This window comes from Patagioenas fasciata, chromosome 2 (genome assembly GCF_037038585.1).
Source record: "Patagioenas fasciata isolate bPatFas1 chromosome 2, bPatFas1.hap1, whole genome shotgun sequence".
Lineage (NCBI taxonomy): Eukaryota > Metazoa > Chordata > Aves > Columbiformes > Columbidae > Patagioenas > Patagioenas fasciata.
The window spans coordinates 120393706-120409443 of record NC_092521.1 but is presented as its reverse complement, the minus strand read 5'-3'; the positions used below and the strand labels follow the sequence as shown (position 1 = coordinate 120409443).

The 15738-nt window shown below is 44.9% G+C and overlaps 1 protein-coding gene across 5 annotated transcripts; it reads right to left on the bottom strand.

The window, feature by feature from the left end:
- Positions 1–3734: 3734 nt before the first annotated feature.
- Positions 3735–14476, bottom strand: SLC25A38 (solute carrier family 25 member 38). 5 transcript variants are annotated; one of them, XM_065832925.2, is made up of 7 exons: positions 14253–14476; positions 11790–11911; positions 11071–11155; positions 10370–10549; positions 9740–9908; positions 8973–9139; positions 3735–7550 (listed from the first exon to the last, which is right to left on the bottom strand). In XM_065832925.2, the coding sequence occupies exons 1-7, from the start codon at positions 14277–14279 to the stop codon at positions 7428–7430; spliced, it is 873 nt and encodes a 290-aa protein (XP_065688997.1). In that variant the 5' UTR covers positions 14280–14476; the 3' UTR covers positions 3735–7427. The 5 variants fall into 5 exon arrangements, with proteins under 5 accessions (XP_065688997.1, XP_065688998.1, XP_071660942.1 ...); XM_065832926.2 differs by lacking the exon at positions 14253–14476 and adding an exon at positions 12900–12942; XM_071804841.1 differs by lacking the exon at positions 14253–14476 and adding an exon at positions 12867–12920.
- Between the last annotated feature and the right edge of the window lie 1262 nt (positions 14477–15738).

The following is a 15738-nucleotide window of genomic DNA, read 5'->3' as shown; positions in this document are numbered from 1 at the left end:
TGGTTAAGTGAGCTCTCAGCAAGAGCATGGACTATTATTACACAGGTACCCAACAGATTACAGACTTGTGTTGCATTTTGATAAGTGGGCTGTGGATAGTGAGAGCTGACTTCTTCGGGCTATGTACAACATGTATCTCCTAACAGAGGCACGATGTGAATACAAGCTGGGGCGGGGGAGAGGGGTGGTGGTGGTGTTAGTCTGGAGAACTCTTCTGCATCATCATTAAACAACTGTATTAAAAGTGTATTTGAACATAACAGTCGGAAGTTCAGTAATGGATATTGCAGTAAATACAATGTTTTCAAAGGAGTGCCACTGGTCAGCATTCAAGACTCCTCTGGAATCTCTAGTACTTATTTCTTATTGTCACAGTTTTGAGCCCTTTCTGGTAGACGATGAGATCCACAGCTCATGAGAGGGCTTGGAAGAGTCATGTCAGAGCTTGACGAGAAAGTATTTCTAAATATTTTCTTAAGCAACGTGAAAATTTGTTTTATTTTTTAACTGTATGCTGAGACACTTTAAAATAAATCTTTGTCACTAATGAACATGACCCTCAGGTAAAAGCGTATCTGTCTTACAGTGTATTTTAGACCATGTCTCTCCTGTCACTATTCAGACTGAACTTGGTTATACCACTATATGCACTATATGCAGAGCATGGCAGACATTGTTTTTTAAAAGTTGAGTGAGATTCAAAATATTCCTTAACTGAGAGAAACTTCTTACAGCTTAGACACCATATCTGATTGCAAAGATACTGAAGCTGGTATTAAATGTAGTGAGCTTGGCTGTGAAGGATAGAGCTGTTCCTACTTCTGTTATGCAAACTGTTGTCAGTCATTGACAACAATCAGTGAGAGGCTTGGAAGAGCGCCTGGAATGATGCCCCCTGCCATTCTCGTCACAAGTGACCTTATACTTGTGAGGAGCAGCACAGATGGTGGGCCAAGTTATTGAGTAACTTGGGCAGACAAGGCCATAGCCAGGGCTGCTCCTGTTTGAGCTGTTCTGGTTTGGTGTGGACAGGGGGTGGGATGACACTTGCCTCATTCTCTCCCACACAGACATACCTGGGATGGCTTCTGTGACATGCCCCCTCCATGGGCTGGACTGTGCTTGCAGAAACCAGCTCAGCCAGACTCAGGTCCTAGAGAATAAAAGCAAGGCATTTGGTGGCTACATCCATATGCGAATCTGGCATTTCTGCCACCTTTATATGAGGGGCATGTGTGATTTTATTGACACGATTCCTCAGTGTGGGTTGCTGTGCACCCCAAAAGGCCCCTGTTATTGTCCAGATTTATCTGGTTGGATTTTACTCATTCAATTGCTAAGGAAATGTTTTCCTTGAACCTTGATTCCTCCAGTGAAGCACAAGCAGGTTCATCCTGTATGTGCCAACACCTGACTTGCCAGAGCAGCAAAGCTTCCCATATTCCTGCCAAGCTCTGGTTAGGACCTGAGATCCTGCCAAGCCCCGTTTCAGCCAGGTCTCTGGTGCACAGCCTGGAGCATAACAAAACCTCTGCTTCACCAAAGAACTGCTCCCAAAGCCTTGGGCAACTCTGCAATGAGTGGCAAGGGTCAGCACTTGGGTGCGGATGTTTTCTGATCACACACTGTTAAGTGTCACCAGAGGAAAGCTGCATTTGGCAGAGAATTATCACCAGTCCTGGAGCGAACACAGAAATTTCTGAGGAAGGGAAGGGGCATGGGGAGTGGAAGAGAGAGCAGACAAATCACATCAAATATTAAACCTACAGGCAGAAAACAGCTTCTGTGAAAGGCAGACACTAAAGCATTTCCCAGATCTGTGAGCCTGATACACGTGCAATTAAGCCACGTATTTATTGACACACAGAGAAATGCCAAATAACAAATTCAGCATGGAGTGCTTACTGGTAGCTTTCCCTTTGAATCCAGTCTATTCACCCCCAAACTGGGGGCTGTAACGGGATGCCCCAGCAGTGAGAGAGCCACTGGGCTGCAGCGGAGGTGTTTCTGCTGCCCAAAGGGGATCTGTGACAATAGATCAAATGGTGCCTCTTGGAAAGAGGCTCAGAAAGATGTTTGCATAGTATCTATCCCACCAAAAAAGGCACTGGGTGTCATCCAAGAGATGGTGTGGCACTCCTGGAGCTAGAGCCTCCAGAAGACAAACAGAAACCCGTGGAGATAGACCCACATCCAGCAAAAACTGCACAATACCATGCTTGTTTGTAAACCCCACCCTGGCTTGTGTTTCAAGGGTTTGTTACTATTTCTTCAATGTTTTGGGGAAACGTACTTTGGTGAATCTATTCCCTTCTTATTTCTAGTTCTACAAAGCCAGAAGTGTCTAACATCTGTCACAAAAATTGTGGAGGTCTAATTTTAACCTCTGATTTTTTATATTTTTTGCCAAAATCCTTTAATGCATTATGATAAAATCTTCCAAAGCATTTTATAGTGATAACATCGGAAATTAGGAAACAGTGCAATGTGGAAAATCAACTCAATACTTTGAAACCAGAAGCAATTGTAGAAGGGAGAAGCATATTCAAGAGCTCCACATTGGTTTTGCAAAAGTAGACATATATGGTGTGTGACATGAGGAATATTTTCTGCTCAATACTGGTGTCAGTGATCATGCATGGCACATAATACACTAAAAAGAAAAACTAAAAAAGCAAGCAAAACGTTTGCCTGGTTTTTAGGTGGAAATGAGATCTGAAAATCAATACTTTATTACAAGGACGATGCCTTTAAACTGTTCCTTTTCGACCTTTCCCACCCTTCACCACCCAAGAGGGTTGGGGAGCCCTGTCTGCTATCTCTTCTCACAGCTGGGGCAGCTGTCAGCAGAATGAGGTGGTTCCCCAAGGCAGCAGGAGAGCTCTGAAGAGCCCTGCATTTAAGAGCAGGCACTATGGCTGGCCTAATTTGGTTATCAGGTACCCACACAAGCAGTTTGGGTCCAGCTGGCACAAAGCTGCACACCAGGACTGTCTGGTCAGTCTGTTACACAGAGATAATTCTTCATGAAAATTGCTCCATATAAGAATGCCACATCTAGGCATCATCTGAAAAGAGGAGCAGTTTGAGATCTTCACATCTGGAAGATGTACATCTCAGTATCAACAATATTGATGTTTTGCTTAGCACAAACCTGCCTCCTCCAGTATCCCAGGACCACGGAAGAGGAAATCCCAGTAATCCAGCATCACGTTACAGTGTGCCTTGCAGCAGAGAACCAAGTCCCAGGCACAATTTCTGGTCCCGTGCCAAGATCAGACTGCCTGAGGAGCAAAGACCTGGTTGGCAGGAAGTTAAAAAGAATTTCTCTCCAGAGAGCTTAAAACTCCACTGTGCTAAAGGTGGGTATTTTATCAGCTGGTATGGAAATTCAATTTCCATTAGTCTTTACACACAGCATGCAGGCAGAGGAAGCTGTGAAAAAAACAAGATTCCTCATTGCTATGCGGTTTTTCCATTTAGGTAAAGCTGATTTAGGTTGTACTAGTATGGCCTGTGTATATTATACCCCACGGAAAAAGAGAATATGCATTCCCTTGTATGGGCTCTGAACCCATCAAACAGTCCTCTCATCTTGGGAAACTTATTTTGCTTTCTTAAACTGCTATTTCATCCCATCCCGCCGCATCCCAGGCCATCCCCTCCTTTGTGGGTTTGACTGGTTTGGGGGTTGTTTTCTTTTTACAGAAACACTGAAGAGATGACACGGTTCATAATGGAAACCAGTTTTTAATAAAAACATATAATACACTTTCTCACATAAATATTTTATATAGACACATAAATACTTACACCAATGCAATGTCCTAAAGCTCCAGTTCTGTTTAAACGGTGCAAGAAAAAAGAAATCATTGGCACAAGAAGAAGGGAAATGCTAAGCTTCTAAAACATAAGCAATCAGACTATTGCTCTTGTGTCCTTACACTTCAATGAGTGCCTCAACATGTGAACCAGTTGTGGTCTGACACCACAGCTGCATGGGCAAGCACAGCCCATGCACAGTCTCTAATAGCGTGTTGCCAGCAACAGAGGTCATTCCAGGAGGGATCTGACCATGATCCTGCCATGTGCAAAAGGGATCACACCACATTCTCTGGAATCCAAGCTAAGATGGCTTTGGATATGATTATCTGATAGGATTGGTAATGTTGAATTGCTGGCATAATGCAAGTAGGTGATTAAGCACCTGTGACTGGATCTTTTGATTTACTTTGAATTTAGGTTGTACAGTGACCATTTGTTTTTAATTACAAGCATACAACCTCAAGGGCAATATATCTAAACTTCAAGGCTACACACTTGTTTTTCTTGACTTGCTATAGATATCACGAAGTAACTTCAATAAATCAGTTTAGGAAAAATGTTTTTGAAGAGAGGAAAAGGGTGAAGGCTGGTAAAGATCAGAGGTGAGAAACAGTCTTGTGTCTGCCTATGTGATACAGCTTTTAAAAGACAATGAAACAGAACTTTAGGCTTCCCTCATATACATAAGACTCAACAAAATAAATAATAAAAGAAAACAAACAACAAACTTGCACTGCAAAACTCACTCTCCCCAGTTCCCATGTAGATAAGTTTTTGGATTTGCAGCACCAAGGGTTGATGAAACACAGTGCAGTTTAGATTCTCTATTTTTTAACTCGGCAGAACTCAGGCTAATTCACAAGTCAAAAGCATATACTTTTTCACTCTACTGCAACAACAACGAGCCTCCTCATTCTTCACAAAGTGAGGGGAATGCAAGAATTTTTATGAAGGAAAAGCTATCACTGCTTAAGGCCTGAATCCAGATTAAAACAAAACCAAACAACACAACACACAAAAAAACCCAGCAGACTTTAAGACACTGGCACATCAGAATAAATTCTCAAGTTCTCCCTTTGTTATGTGACCAGGCAGAACTATAGGGCATAAAAGCCACTGAAATGTTCCTGCATTTTAAGTTTCTGATGAGGATGTTACTTAATTCAGGATTTATCACTTGGCATTCTTTGCTCACTTGCCTCATTTTTAAAAGCCTACGTTTCTGTCTGCACAAGTTGCACACTGCTTTGCCATTGCTAAATCAGGAGCTAAAATATTAATGAAACATCTTCCAGGTAACTCCATACACAGCCCTTGGCTGCCACAGCAGAGATCCAACTCACGCATCAGATTAAGGAAGCCCTAAATAAATTCAGGCTTCCAGTACAATATGTTGGTTTGATCCCATGCATAGGCGAATAAAAGACATACGAGGTAACACACGTAACTGCAACCTTACTCTGCCAGGTCAGCAATCTTTGACTTGATTCTCCAGCTCTTTGTGCCAATAGTGCTCACTATAACAAACAGCAGGATAAGCAGTTCCTGCTGTTTCACGCACTTTCACGAGTTCACATCAAAGGGTAGGATGGGCAAGAGAAGAAAGGAGCAGTTCTTCATATTTAGGATTTGGCAAATGATGTGCCCACACGCCTGACAACGAGAAGCAGGAGAGGGAATCTGACAGCTTGTCAGTCACAATGTTGAATGGTTTGATGCAGCGTGCTATCATTAAGATATAGACATGTGCCCACAGGACCCTCCACCACCATTCTTGGAGACTCCTGCACTGTGCAGTGCCAATCTCTCCTCACAGATGGGTTGAGGCTAAAAACAGGCAGCATCTTCCACTCCTCCAGCCTGTCCCTTACATTTTACTCGGACTTAACATTCATGTCAGTCATCAAACCTTCTTGCAGTTGAAATCTGGTAAAGAACATCTTTTACAGCACACACCCCCTCTAGTCTTGTACTCAGGTTGCCAGGGTAGGCAGTGATTGTGCAAATTACACCCTAAATTTTAAGAACAAGAAGTAAGTAGTACCAGTTGTTCATACAGCTACAGTGTCATGTCTTCATAGGTAGAGACATCTGCTCTGTTTCTAAAGCGAATTTTAATATCCCTAGATATTTAACAAAAACAAAACAACCCACAAACCACAAAAATAAACAAACAAAAAAACACACTAGAAAAACAAAAAGCCAAAGCTATGTTTCCTGCAAGGCACACTACACAGGACACACACTTCTGTGCTCAGCTTTGTGGCAACCACAACAGAGCTGCAATAGTCACAACCCAGCCAGCCAGCACAGAGGCACAAGTGAAGAGGGGAGCAAGCTGTACCCAAATCTGGACAACACACACGGTAGGGTTTTTGTAACAAAGTAGGAATGAGTAAGAAGGCACAGTGGATTCAAAAAAGTGTATTTATCTCTAAGTCTAAACTCAGGAACACTGAAACATGGACTACCTGCTAAGAGAAAATTATCATCTGGGAAACTGTGAAGGGTCTGTATAGAGCCCGAAGAGAATTAAAGTTCCTTACCAAATGGTCATAGGTCTCAAACTCTGGAGAAAGCTTACAGAAAGCAGCAGCATTTTCTTTCCAAACCCAAAGATACTCCACATGCAATCAAGCAGCAGCTTTTAAGAGACATCTGCAGTGTCAGTATCTATATCTGCTTCCATTATAAATTTATGCATTATGAGCTATGACCCTAAAAGCTACATCTAAGGAGCAGCTCACACTGAGGGTGTTGGTCAGGGATTAACAAATGAATAATAGGAAGCAAATAAGTCTCTAGTACAGCTGGATTTAAAAAGTACTTGAGTGTTCCTGACATAGTCAGACCAGCAGAAAAAAAATCCTTTTCAGAGAACAAGTAAAACTTTGGCAGCAATCAATTCTAAAGTGCCTTATGCTTCTAAATCCCTGAGCAAAAATTGCTGCAGAGGCAGAAGCACATTCCGAGAGTGTTAAGATGCTCAAGTAAACAATAATACATGACACACCAAAGAGGTTCCAGTTACCTTCTCTGCTATCAAGCACAGTACAAAATTGATGACAACGACTGTGTTCCTAGCTTTCCTTCAGCACTTCATTTCATTTCTCTTCCACCCACTCCTGCGTTATAAGCATTAAGAGACACATCCAGTCTCCCACTGAGGTCTGCAATGTTCCCCTGCGAGAACAAAGTATACGAGGAAAGAGGATCTACACCAGACACTGGGCCCTTATTGGCCAGACCAGCAAGGAACAGGCTGGCAGGTTCTGCAATCACTGTTTTCTCCTCAAACACTTTTGCTCAGCAATGTCTCATTGCATAAAAGAGGTGAGCACAGAGCACGGGTTGTGGAAACCTGGCCATTTCTGTGGGACTCTGCCAGTACGGTCCTTCTGGAATGCAGTGATTAAACGACACAAAGATCCGATCCTTCTTTCCTCTACTTGCCAAAAGGCCTAATCCCCTGTCTCAGAAGGGCTTTCTTCCTCCTGGCCGAGCAAGGCTTATTCCTCTGTGGAACTGGGAAGTTCCTATTGCCAGTTGATCACAGCAAGCAGGAGAAGGGAGTGAAGCTAGTCATTGCTTGTGCAAGTCACTCAAGATTTCAAGCCCATTTTTTCCATCATCTGTTCATACACCGTCCACGCCATTGCTGCCATCAGAGTCCGCCTGAGGGCACGGGGCACACCACCTCTGAAAAAGCCAGCCAACCCAAAGTCCTGCAACAGGAGATAAACAAACAGTAATCCATCACAATCTGCCTCTGATGTTATAATTTCTCATCATCTATTACATGGAATAGCACAGGATATACATCAGCTCGGACCCAGAACAGTTTCTGAAAGACCTAGGCTTGAATAGCATTTAATGTTTAGGAAAAACCTGTAGCACCATGCAACTGCAGGGCTACCTAAGAAAACAGGAAGAGCAGTGAGTGGAGAGGGAATGTAAGGATGGGGACAATGGATGGAGAAAGCCACACTCAAGGCCAGCAAAAGAAGGAGAGGGTGTAACAGTTTCAAGACCCTTCAGGAAAACCACCTGTCTTTGTTTTAGAGATTCATGTTTATAAAAGTCAGTTATTCTGTAAAAACTGAAATTTTAAAGTACTGAAGTTAAAAAAAAAAAAAAACAACCACAAACATTTTGATACGAGAAAAATGTACCACACACAAAAAAAAAACATGTGCAAATAAACAGATTCTGTTTAGGGATAGAGTTCACTATGGAAATAAATCAAACCTGCCAGGATCTGCCCTTTTGAGGGCAGGAAGGGAAACACAGGCTTTGAGTACATCTCCATCCTATTCCTGGGATACAGATTTGGGCATTTATTTCTCCTCTTCTGTCCAAAGGGGAAAGAATTGTTTTGTAGCTGGTTTGTATCTGAAGCCAGCATTTCACACTAGATACTAAAGAAACCCTTTGCCCCAGTGTGGTAATCACAGATAAACCAGAGGCAGCTGCAGCTGTAAACACAGTTCCTCCAAGTCTACATACTAAGCTAAGTTGAAAAAAAAAAGTTAAGATGAAATAAGCTAAGTGCTTTCCATCACTACCAGTATAAGAATCAACCTGTAACAGACAGAACTGAAGGGAAATAATTCACCAGCCTGGAACATGAAGTGGGTCTGTGTGGAGAGATGCTTGCTGGAATGTGCTCACCTTTGTGCTCCAGCACTCTGAGCTTACTCTCCAATTCACCACCATTCGTGGTGAATTCGAGGACTGAGGAATGGCAAGAATAATCAGGGAACAAGTTCACTGCCTTGTAATCCATTTACAAGCAGCAACAAACACATATGAGTAGTGACAATGGCCCCTCTAATTACGAGAAAAAGCAAGGAAAGGACTGATGCTTCTGATTGCTTTCAGACCATCAACCAAAGTACTTTCCAGTTATTACTGAACAGGCCTACACATAGACCAGTGACAAGAGATTCCACCTTAGTCTCCCACAGCATGACCCACTTCAGCTCCTGAAAATGCTGCCACTGACTGGCCTGACTGCAAAAGCATATCAAGCACTCACATTTGTTCACCTCTTTAAAAAGCAAAAAATTTCTTAGCAGAGCTGTGCTTTGGGCAAGGAGACTAGAAGTGAGGCTGCGATTGCGCATATTAGAAGGGATTCACCTCACCTTGTAGATGAAGGCAATGGCCTGGCTTGTCCTGCGGTACTTTTGAGGAGACAGCTGCATGTGAGTTTTGATGACATCGGCAGGCTGTGTTGCCAGCGAGGCCAAGATTCCCGCAAAGATCCCACAGCCAAAATTCAGCAAGGGCATGACCACTGGCTCCAGCTGGTCTGCAACACAGCAAAGGGAATGGACTCAGACACAAAACAGGCCAGGAATATTCATGCTGCATGACAAAGCGAAAAGCTACTGAATTATTAAATCAATGTCTAAGAGAAGTTAAAACCCATGCAGTGTAGAGAAACCTTTCAAGGGGAAAAGTGGCTACTAGTCAAAAGTTAGCACTATTAAAAAGTGTCACTTGATGGGGAGCTGAATTTGACAGGAACTCAGAAAGATTGTGCAAGTGTTGCCCCAGACAGTTCTAACATCAGAGAAGCCCCGGTTTAGTGGCAACTGACCACTATACCAGACATCCAGCAGCAGAAAGAATTGCTGATGACATCCTCTCTTCCAGTTGTTCACTAACCCACCTTATGCATCAATCTTCATAAAGACAATCAATCAGCTTAGGACTGATTTCCATTTCTACACTAATCTGTGCTATAAGTCTACAGTTCACAGGAAAATGTGAATGTTCACGCTAAAGCCCTACAGGAGACTAACTAGTGAAGTAGATGGCAATAAGCCAATCATGCAGGCAGTCAACTGTAGAGCAAGATGTGAAAAGAAAAACATTCTCCATTACAGACTCTGACATTCAGCCTTACCCTGAGGTGTGAGTTTTTTGGTCTGTGTGTAGAACATCAGGTAGATGCCAGAGAACGGTGCATCCCGCAGCAGCGTTGCGGTGAGCCCACTGAACATGCCACGAGCCCCTTCTGTCTCATAGATATTCTTCAGAGCTCCATATACACTCCCATAGCCAAATCTTCCGCTCTGCAAGAGTAGACAACTGTCAGTCATCCATGTGCCAGGCACAGGCCAAGGAGCCCTACACACACCCTGACGCCATAGTATCCATACAAACAGTAACATGCGCTCAATGCGATTCCCAAGATGGCAGCACAGAGGACAGCCCAGGGCAAAATGTGGGTTTTACCTACCTCAGCCTTCAAAACAATCCTTCAAGAAGGTAAAATTTGAAATATACTACACAGACCTTGTATACAACTGAAACTTAAAAATCTCAGGGTGAATGCTGTTTCATCTTATACTTCTTGCCTAAATATCAGTGTGCAGTATTCCACGCACAATGTGTGAACCAGGATGAAATCAGGACTACAGCCCTGGCTCTACTGAAGCAGCAGCAACCTTCTCCAGACAGAATAACTTATTTTTCATCACAAGGAAGGTGTGTGACATTGTTAACAGGGAACTAATTAGAAAGTCAAACTCACCTCATATCGAGTCTTCACTACAGTCACTGGCAACATGCAAATCCCAGAAACTGCACGTGCGGTGGCACCCAGAAAGACAGACTCTAGCGCTGTGGGTGAGCGGTCCACTAGAAAGTTTTGCTTCATCATGTACAAAGTGCTGAAGTAAATCCCAACCCCAGGAATACATCTTGCAAAGGACTTCACAAGAAACAGAATCAGACGAAGAAAGAAAAAGCACTCATAAGACAAAATTTCCTACACAACATTTCAGAGACTGTTAAACTTGATAGGAAGCTTTGTAGAAACAAAAGTCACTAAAGCTAATATGCTGAAGAAAGAAGACACAGTAAAAATAATTTACAGCACCAAGAGACAACTGATTCAAATGATGCTAGGATTTAACGCATTCTTCAAGGGCAGTTTTCTAGATACAAGATATTTCAAAACAAAATCAAGTTGGTGCAGTTGCCACCCTACATTTGCAAAAGTATTCAAGTGTTCAACTGCTCAGGACTGCAAAACGACAGTGAGTGCCATGACCAAATCAGTGGAATTCACAACATTAACTCTTTAAAATGGGATTTAATCTAAATCACATAGTTTCATTCATAATTGTACAAGAGCTGGCTATGTAAATTCAAGCAGCCACCATTAGTAATAAACAGTAGGTTTATTTATCTACTTGGTTTTAGAAGTCAGGGTTAAAAACAGCCACTTACTGGAGAGACACCTTTCCAGAGCCCCAGAAGACTCTCAGTACGGACAACCCTAAAGAACAGTGTTACCATCCCAGCATGATTGGACCTGAAAGGAAGACAAGACAGGAACTGCAGAGACGAAATGCTTATGCTCTCTGGCAGATGTATTCCATGGCCACCCACTCTTACTTGTATCTCAGTGCATTACCCAGCACCTCAGAAGTACTCGTTTTAGACTCGGCTGCTTTCCTTGGTCACTCTTGCCAGGGTTTCTCTGTCACTTTCTGCTTTCCTATCACTTGTAATACACATTAGAGGCCTCTCTCATTAGTGTCTTCAGTTGCTCACTCCCCTTGTTAGCAGCAGATGTAGTCGACTACACTGGGCAAATGGGAGCAGCTGCACATGTGGACAGGTTATGTGGCAACAACCTGCAATTTTTCAGGCAGAGGACACCCTCTGAAACTGCATGGTGGCCACTCGAGCAAACACCAGTCTCTCAGATGAGTACAGACAAATGCTGAGGTTATATGTTATTAAAGCAGTGTTCACAAGAGCAGCTTCTTCTGAAGCAAAACATCAACCCTTCTCCATGCTATACAAATATACCTCCTATTTCAGACAGACTCTCAGTATCTGAATTACAACTCTGAACTCCAAGCCTTCGCCAGCAAATCAGGCAGAAGCCTACGGTGGAGCACCCCCACGCCCCCCATGAATACACATCCCCACTCTCTCACCCACTCCTAGCAGACTGCAGAGTTTGCAGGCGGGTTTTCAGCAGGTCAAGGGGTTGGAAGAGGAGTGTGGAGCAAGTCCCACTGATGGAGCCACACACAAAGGCCTTTAGGACTGGATGCATCTGGAAGAGGAAGAAGACGACTTTAAAAGGCTATTTAATTAAGACTGGCACAAGAGGAAATACAGCAAGTGATGTGTCACTTGTTATAGGAATGACTAGCTAAGGACTGCTGCTCAGGACACAAGAAACTTTTTCAGAGCCTTATCAAATTTTATGTGTGGCTTTTGGTTTCTCTACCTTCCTTGGGAGATTGTTGCAGAATTTCCTTGTAATTTGGTGGAGTTTTCTCAACATCAAATGTATTGACAGACATTTGGTAACCATTTGCCACGTTAAAGGAATTGGGTACCCTCTTCCCACCACTCCAACTACCTGTGCCTTAGCCCTCATCTCATCCCCCTATGCTCAGCACCCCCAACCCTTCCTCCTTGTTGCACACCATGGGCACGAGTGGGGCTCTCCCCTAAAACTCCCCACTACCCAAACTCAGTTCAAACGCATCCAAAGCACAGCAGAGCTGGCTCAGCCAAGGCCTGACTTTCCTATCCACACCAGCTACCACCTCTCAGCACTTCTCAGGTGATAAGGCAGGAGGCACAAACCACACAGCAAAGTGAATATCTTTTTACTAAAATACATAATTGTGTTTTGTTAACGAAGTTTCTACACCCCCCGGAGCAGAATCACGTCACAGATCATTTTTGCAGCACGGTGCTTTTTGGAGGGCCACGCTTAAAAGCCACTGAGGTACCTTCCACCACCGCTTTTCGGACCTCCCTTAAGACCCGTTACGACCCTCTGGCCCCGGTGCACGGGCGAGGCAACGACAGCCCGACAGCCCGTCAGCCCCCACGCAGCCCGCACTTTGCCGCCGCCTTACGGGGCAGCCCCGGGGGCCTCTTCCCAAGAGCCGGGCGGCCTCAGGACATGAGAAGGGGCGCAGCGAGCCCTCCGCCGCCGCCGGACTCTCCTCAGCAGAGCAAACGAGGAGGGTGCGGGACCAACGGCCGGTTACCGGCATCCCAACGGACCAGCCGCGCGTCGCTACCTCTGACTGTCGCTCCGGCATCCTAGCGCCGCCCCGCAGCCAGTGAGCGCGGCGAGTGAGAGTGACGTCACCAACACGGCTCCCCCACTAGCCAATCCGAGCAGCCCAACGCGAGGGCAGAGCGCGGCCCCGCAGGGCGCATGCGCCTTCTTTTAACCCTTTGGGTGCCGGTCCCCGCGCTCTCCTCGCAGTTTGCGGTCAGCGACCTGGCCAGCGCCGGGCACGGGCCTGAGAGCCGGCAACGGGCAGCCACAGGAGCCGCCTCGCCCCCGGGATCGCGTGTTTGTCACAGAATCACAGAATGTAAGGTATAGGAAGGGACCTCAAAAGATCATCCAGTCCAATCCCCTTGCCAGAGCAGGAACACTTAGGTGAGGTTACATAGGAAGGTGTCCAGGCAGGTTTTGAATGTCTCCAGAGAAGGAGACTCCACAGCCGCCCTGGGCAGCCTGTTCCAGTGCTCTGTCAGCCTCACTATGAAGAAGTTTCTTCTCATATTTAAGTGGAACCTCCTGTGTTTCAGTTTGAACCCATTACCCCTTGTCCTGTCATTGGTTGTCACCAAGAAGAGCCTGGCTCCACCCTCCTGACGCTCACGCTTTACATATTTATAAACATTAACGAGGTCACCCCTCAGTCTCCTCCAAGCTAAAGAGACCCAGCTCTCTCAGTCTTGTCACGTCTCTTGCATGTTTGGTATCCAACAACTGAGACCCCATGGAGTCTGTCAGACACGGGCAGTGGGAAGGGGATAGTTTATAACGGGTAGTTGTCATCCCTCTGCCCCTGCAGCTGCCTTGTTGTGGAGACTGTGGTTTTCAAAAACCTGAGCTTCTCTGTAAGGAGCCATTGAAGGAGGAATGTTGTTTTTACAAAAAAAAAAACAGGGGCCAGCCCTCTCCCTCCCCCAGCAGGGGAAAGGACTGAGAGGCATCAGACTATGAATCCTTAATGTAAAACAAAGTCTCTTTGAACTAATCCCGGAATGCAAACTGATTACTGTATTTAAAAAGTTAAGCTGGGGGAAGGGTAACCAAAGAGCCAGGAATCTATATTTTAAATAAATCAATAAGGGGAGGGGATTGTTAGAATTAGATGAGACAGGTAAACTAAGGCAGGTGTTGGGTACTCTGTAAACCCTGCAGTACCCAACCAATGGGGAACAGGGGAGGGAATTCACGACCAGAATTTGAGGGGGATATAAGCAGGGGCTTTTTGCCCTATTCCATGTGCCTACCTTTAGGTAGAACACCTGGTCTTGTAAAATAAAATATGCTTTGCTGAGAGATCCTGTCTGGGCCTATTATATTGGCAGGGTAATAGTTTCCTACGTTCTCCCCATTTGTTTCTTACCACTACTGTTTCCACTTGGTCTTCCATATCCTGAGCCAGGACCAGAGGAGGGCTGGGTTTCCAGAGCACTGGAGGAGCCAGGTGCCGAATTGACGCACTTCTATTTTAGGCCCGTGTGAGCCCTTGGACTGTGTGTCTTCATTGCACCTGCAGAGCCAGCCATTGCTTGTCAGCAAAGCAGGACGAGGCTGGGAGGAGTACGCAGCGGCTTCAACAAGCTGCTTTTCTGAGAATCCCGCCTGCCAGTTTGCTGTGCCCTGGCTGATTAGGGGACGGAACATACAGATACGTCACGCTCCAGCTAAGTTCGGCTGTTCCTAGAAAGAAAATCATGGGTGCAGCAATAGCCACATGGATGAACCAGTTACGCTTGTTTGCTCACTTTGCCATATGGCAGCCCCTTCAGAAAGAGCGAATGTACTTCTCTGACTAGCAAGCTTCTCTCATTATGCAGTTCCCTCCTTAGGGGAATGTCTGTCTTACATTTCATTAACTGACTCTGCCTGCTAACTCATGACAGCATGAGTTCATTCCTGTCCCTCCTGGTGCTTTTTTCCCTAGCTCACATCTTGCTCCACTGTGGACCTCCACGGGGGACAAACTGTGTCATCATGGTCTTCACTGCAGTCTGTAGGGGAATTTCTGCTCCAGTGCCTGGAGTACCTCCTGCCCCTCCTTCTTCACTGACCTTGATGTTTGCAGAGTTGTTTCTTGTATTCTCAGTCCTCTGTCACAGCTGTTGTTGTGCAGCATTTTTTACCCTTTCTTAAACATGTTATCACAGAGGCGCTACCAACATCCCTGATGGGCTCAGCTTTGGCCAGTGGCAGGTCTCTCTGGGATTTGGCTGGAAGTGGCTACTTCTAACATGGGGGCAGCTTCTGGCATCTTCTTACATAAGCCACCCTTGCAGCCCCCTACCAAAACCTTGCCATGTAAACCAAATACATCGTCATTGATTATATAAGGGAGCTGTCTGGGAAATAGATGACATTTTGAAAAAGTTCTTTTGGCTGGTTTTCCTTGGCATGTTTGTATTGTGCTGGGTGCAACTGGGTAGGTACCCGAACACTTGCAGGGAATGTTTTGTTTTCAGAACTAATTCTGGCTTTAGCCATGGCAGTTTGCATCTTGTTTGACTTTTGCTTTGAAGACACAGTAAAAACATTTAAATTATTGTTTAGAGAAGTGAGCTTAACAGCACTAAAAAGGTTGACAAACCCAAGTGATCTGTTTGAAATGCTTCTGTATGCAGCTGAGTTTTTGTATGGAGCTGAGGGTGCTGCAGCTGGATCCTCTCCCTCCATGACTTTGTCTGGAGCTACAGCGGACACTTTTGTTCTTTCCCAAAGCAAAGCAGGGACTGCAACAATAGTGGCCATATGATGCAAGAAAGAACTCTTCCAGCATGAAACCCTAGCAGTAATATCACTCTCCAGGTTCTTGGCTTGCTGTGGACCTGGAATAATTTTGCTGTCTTAAAATA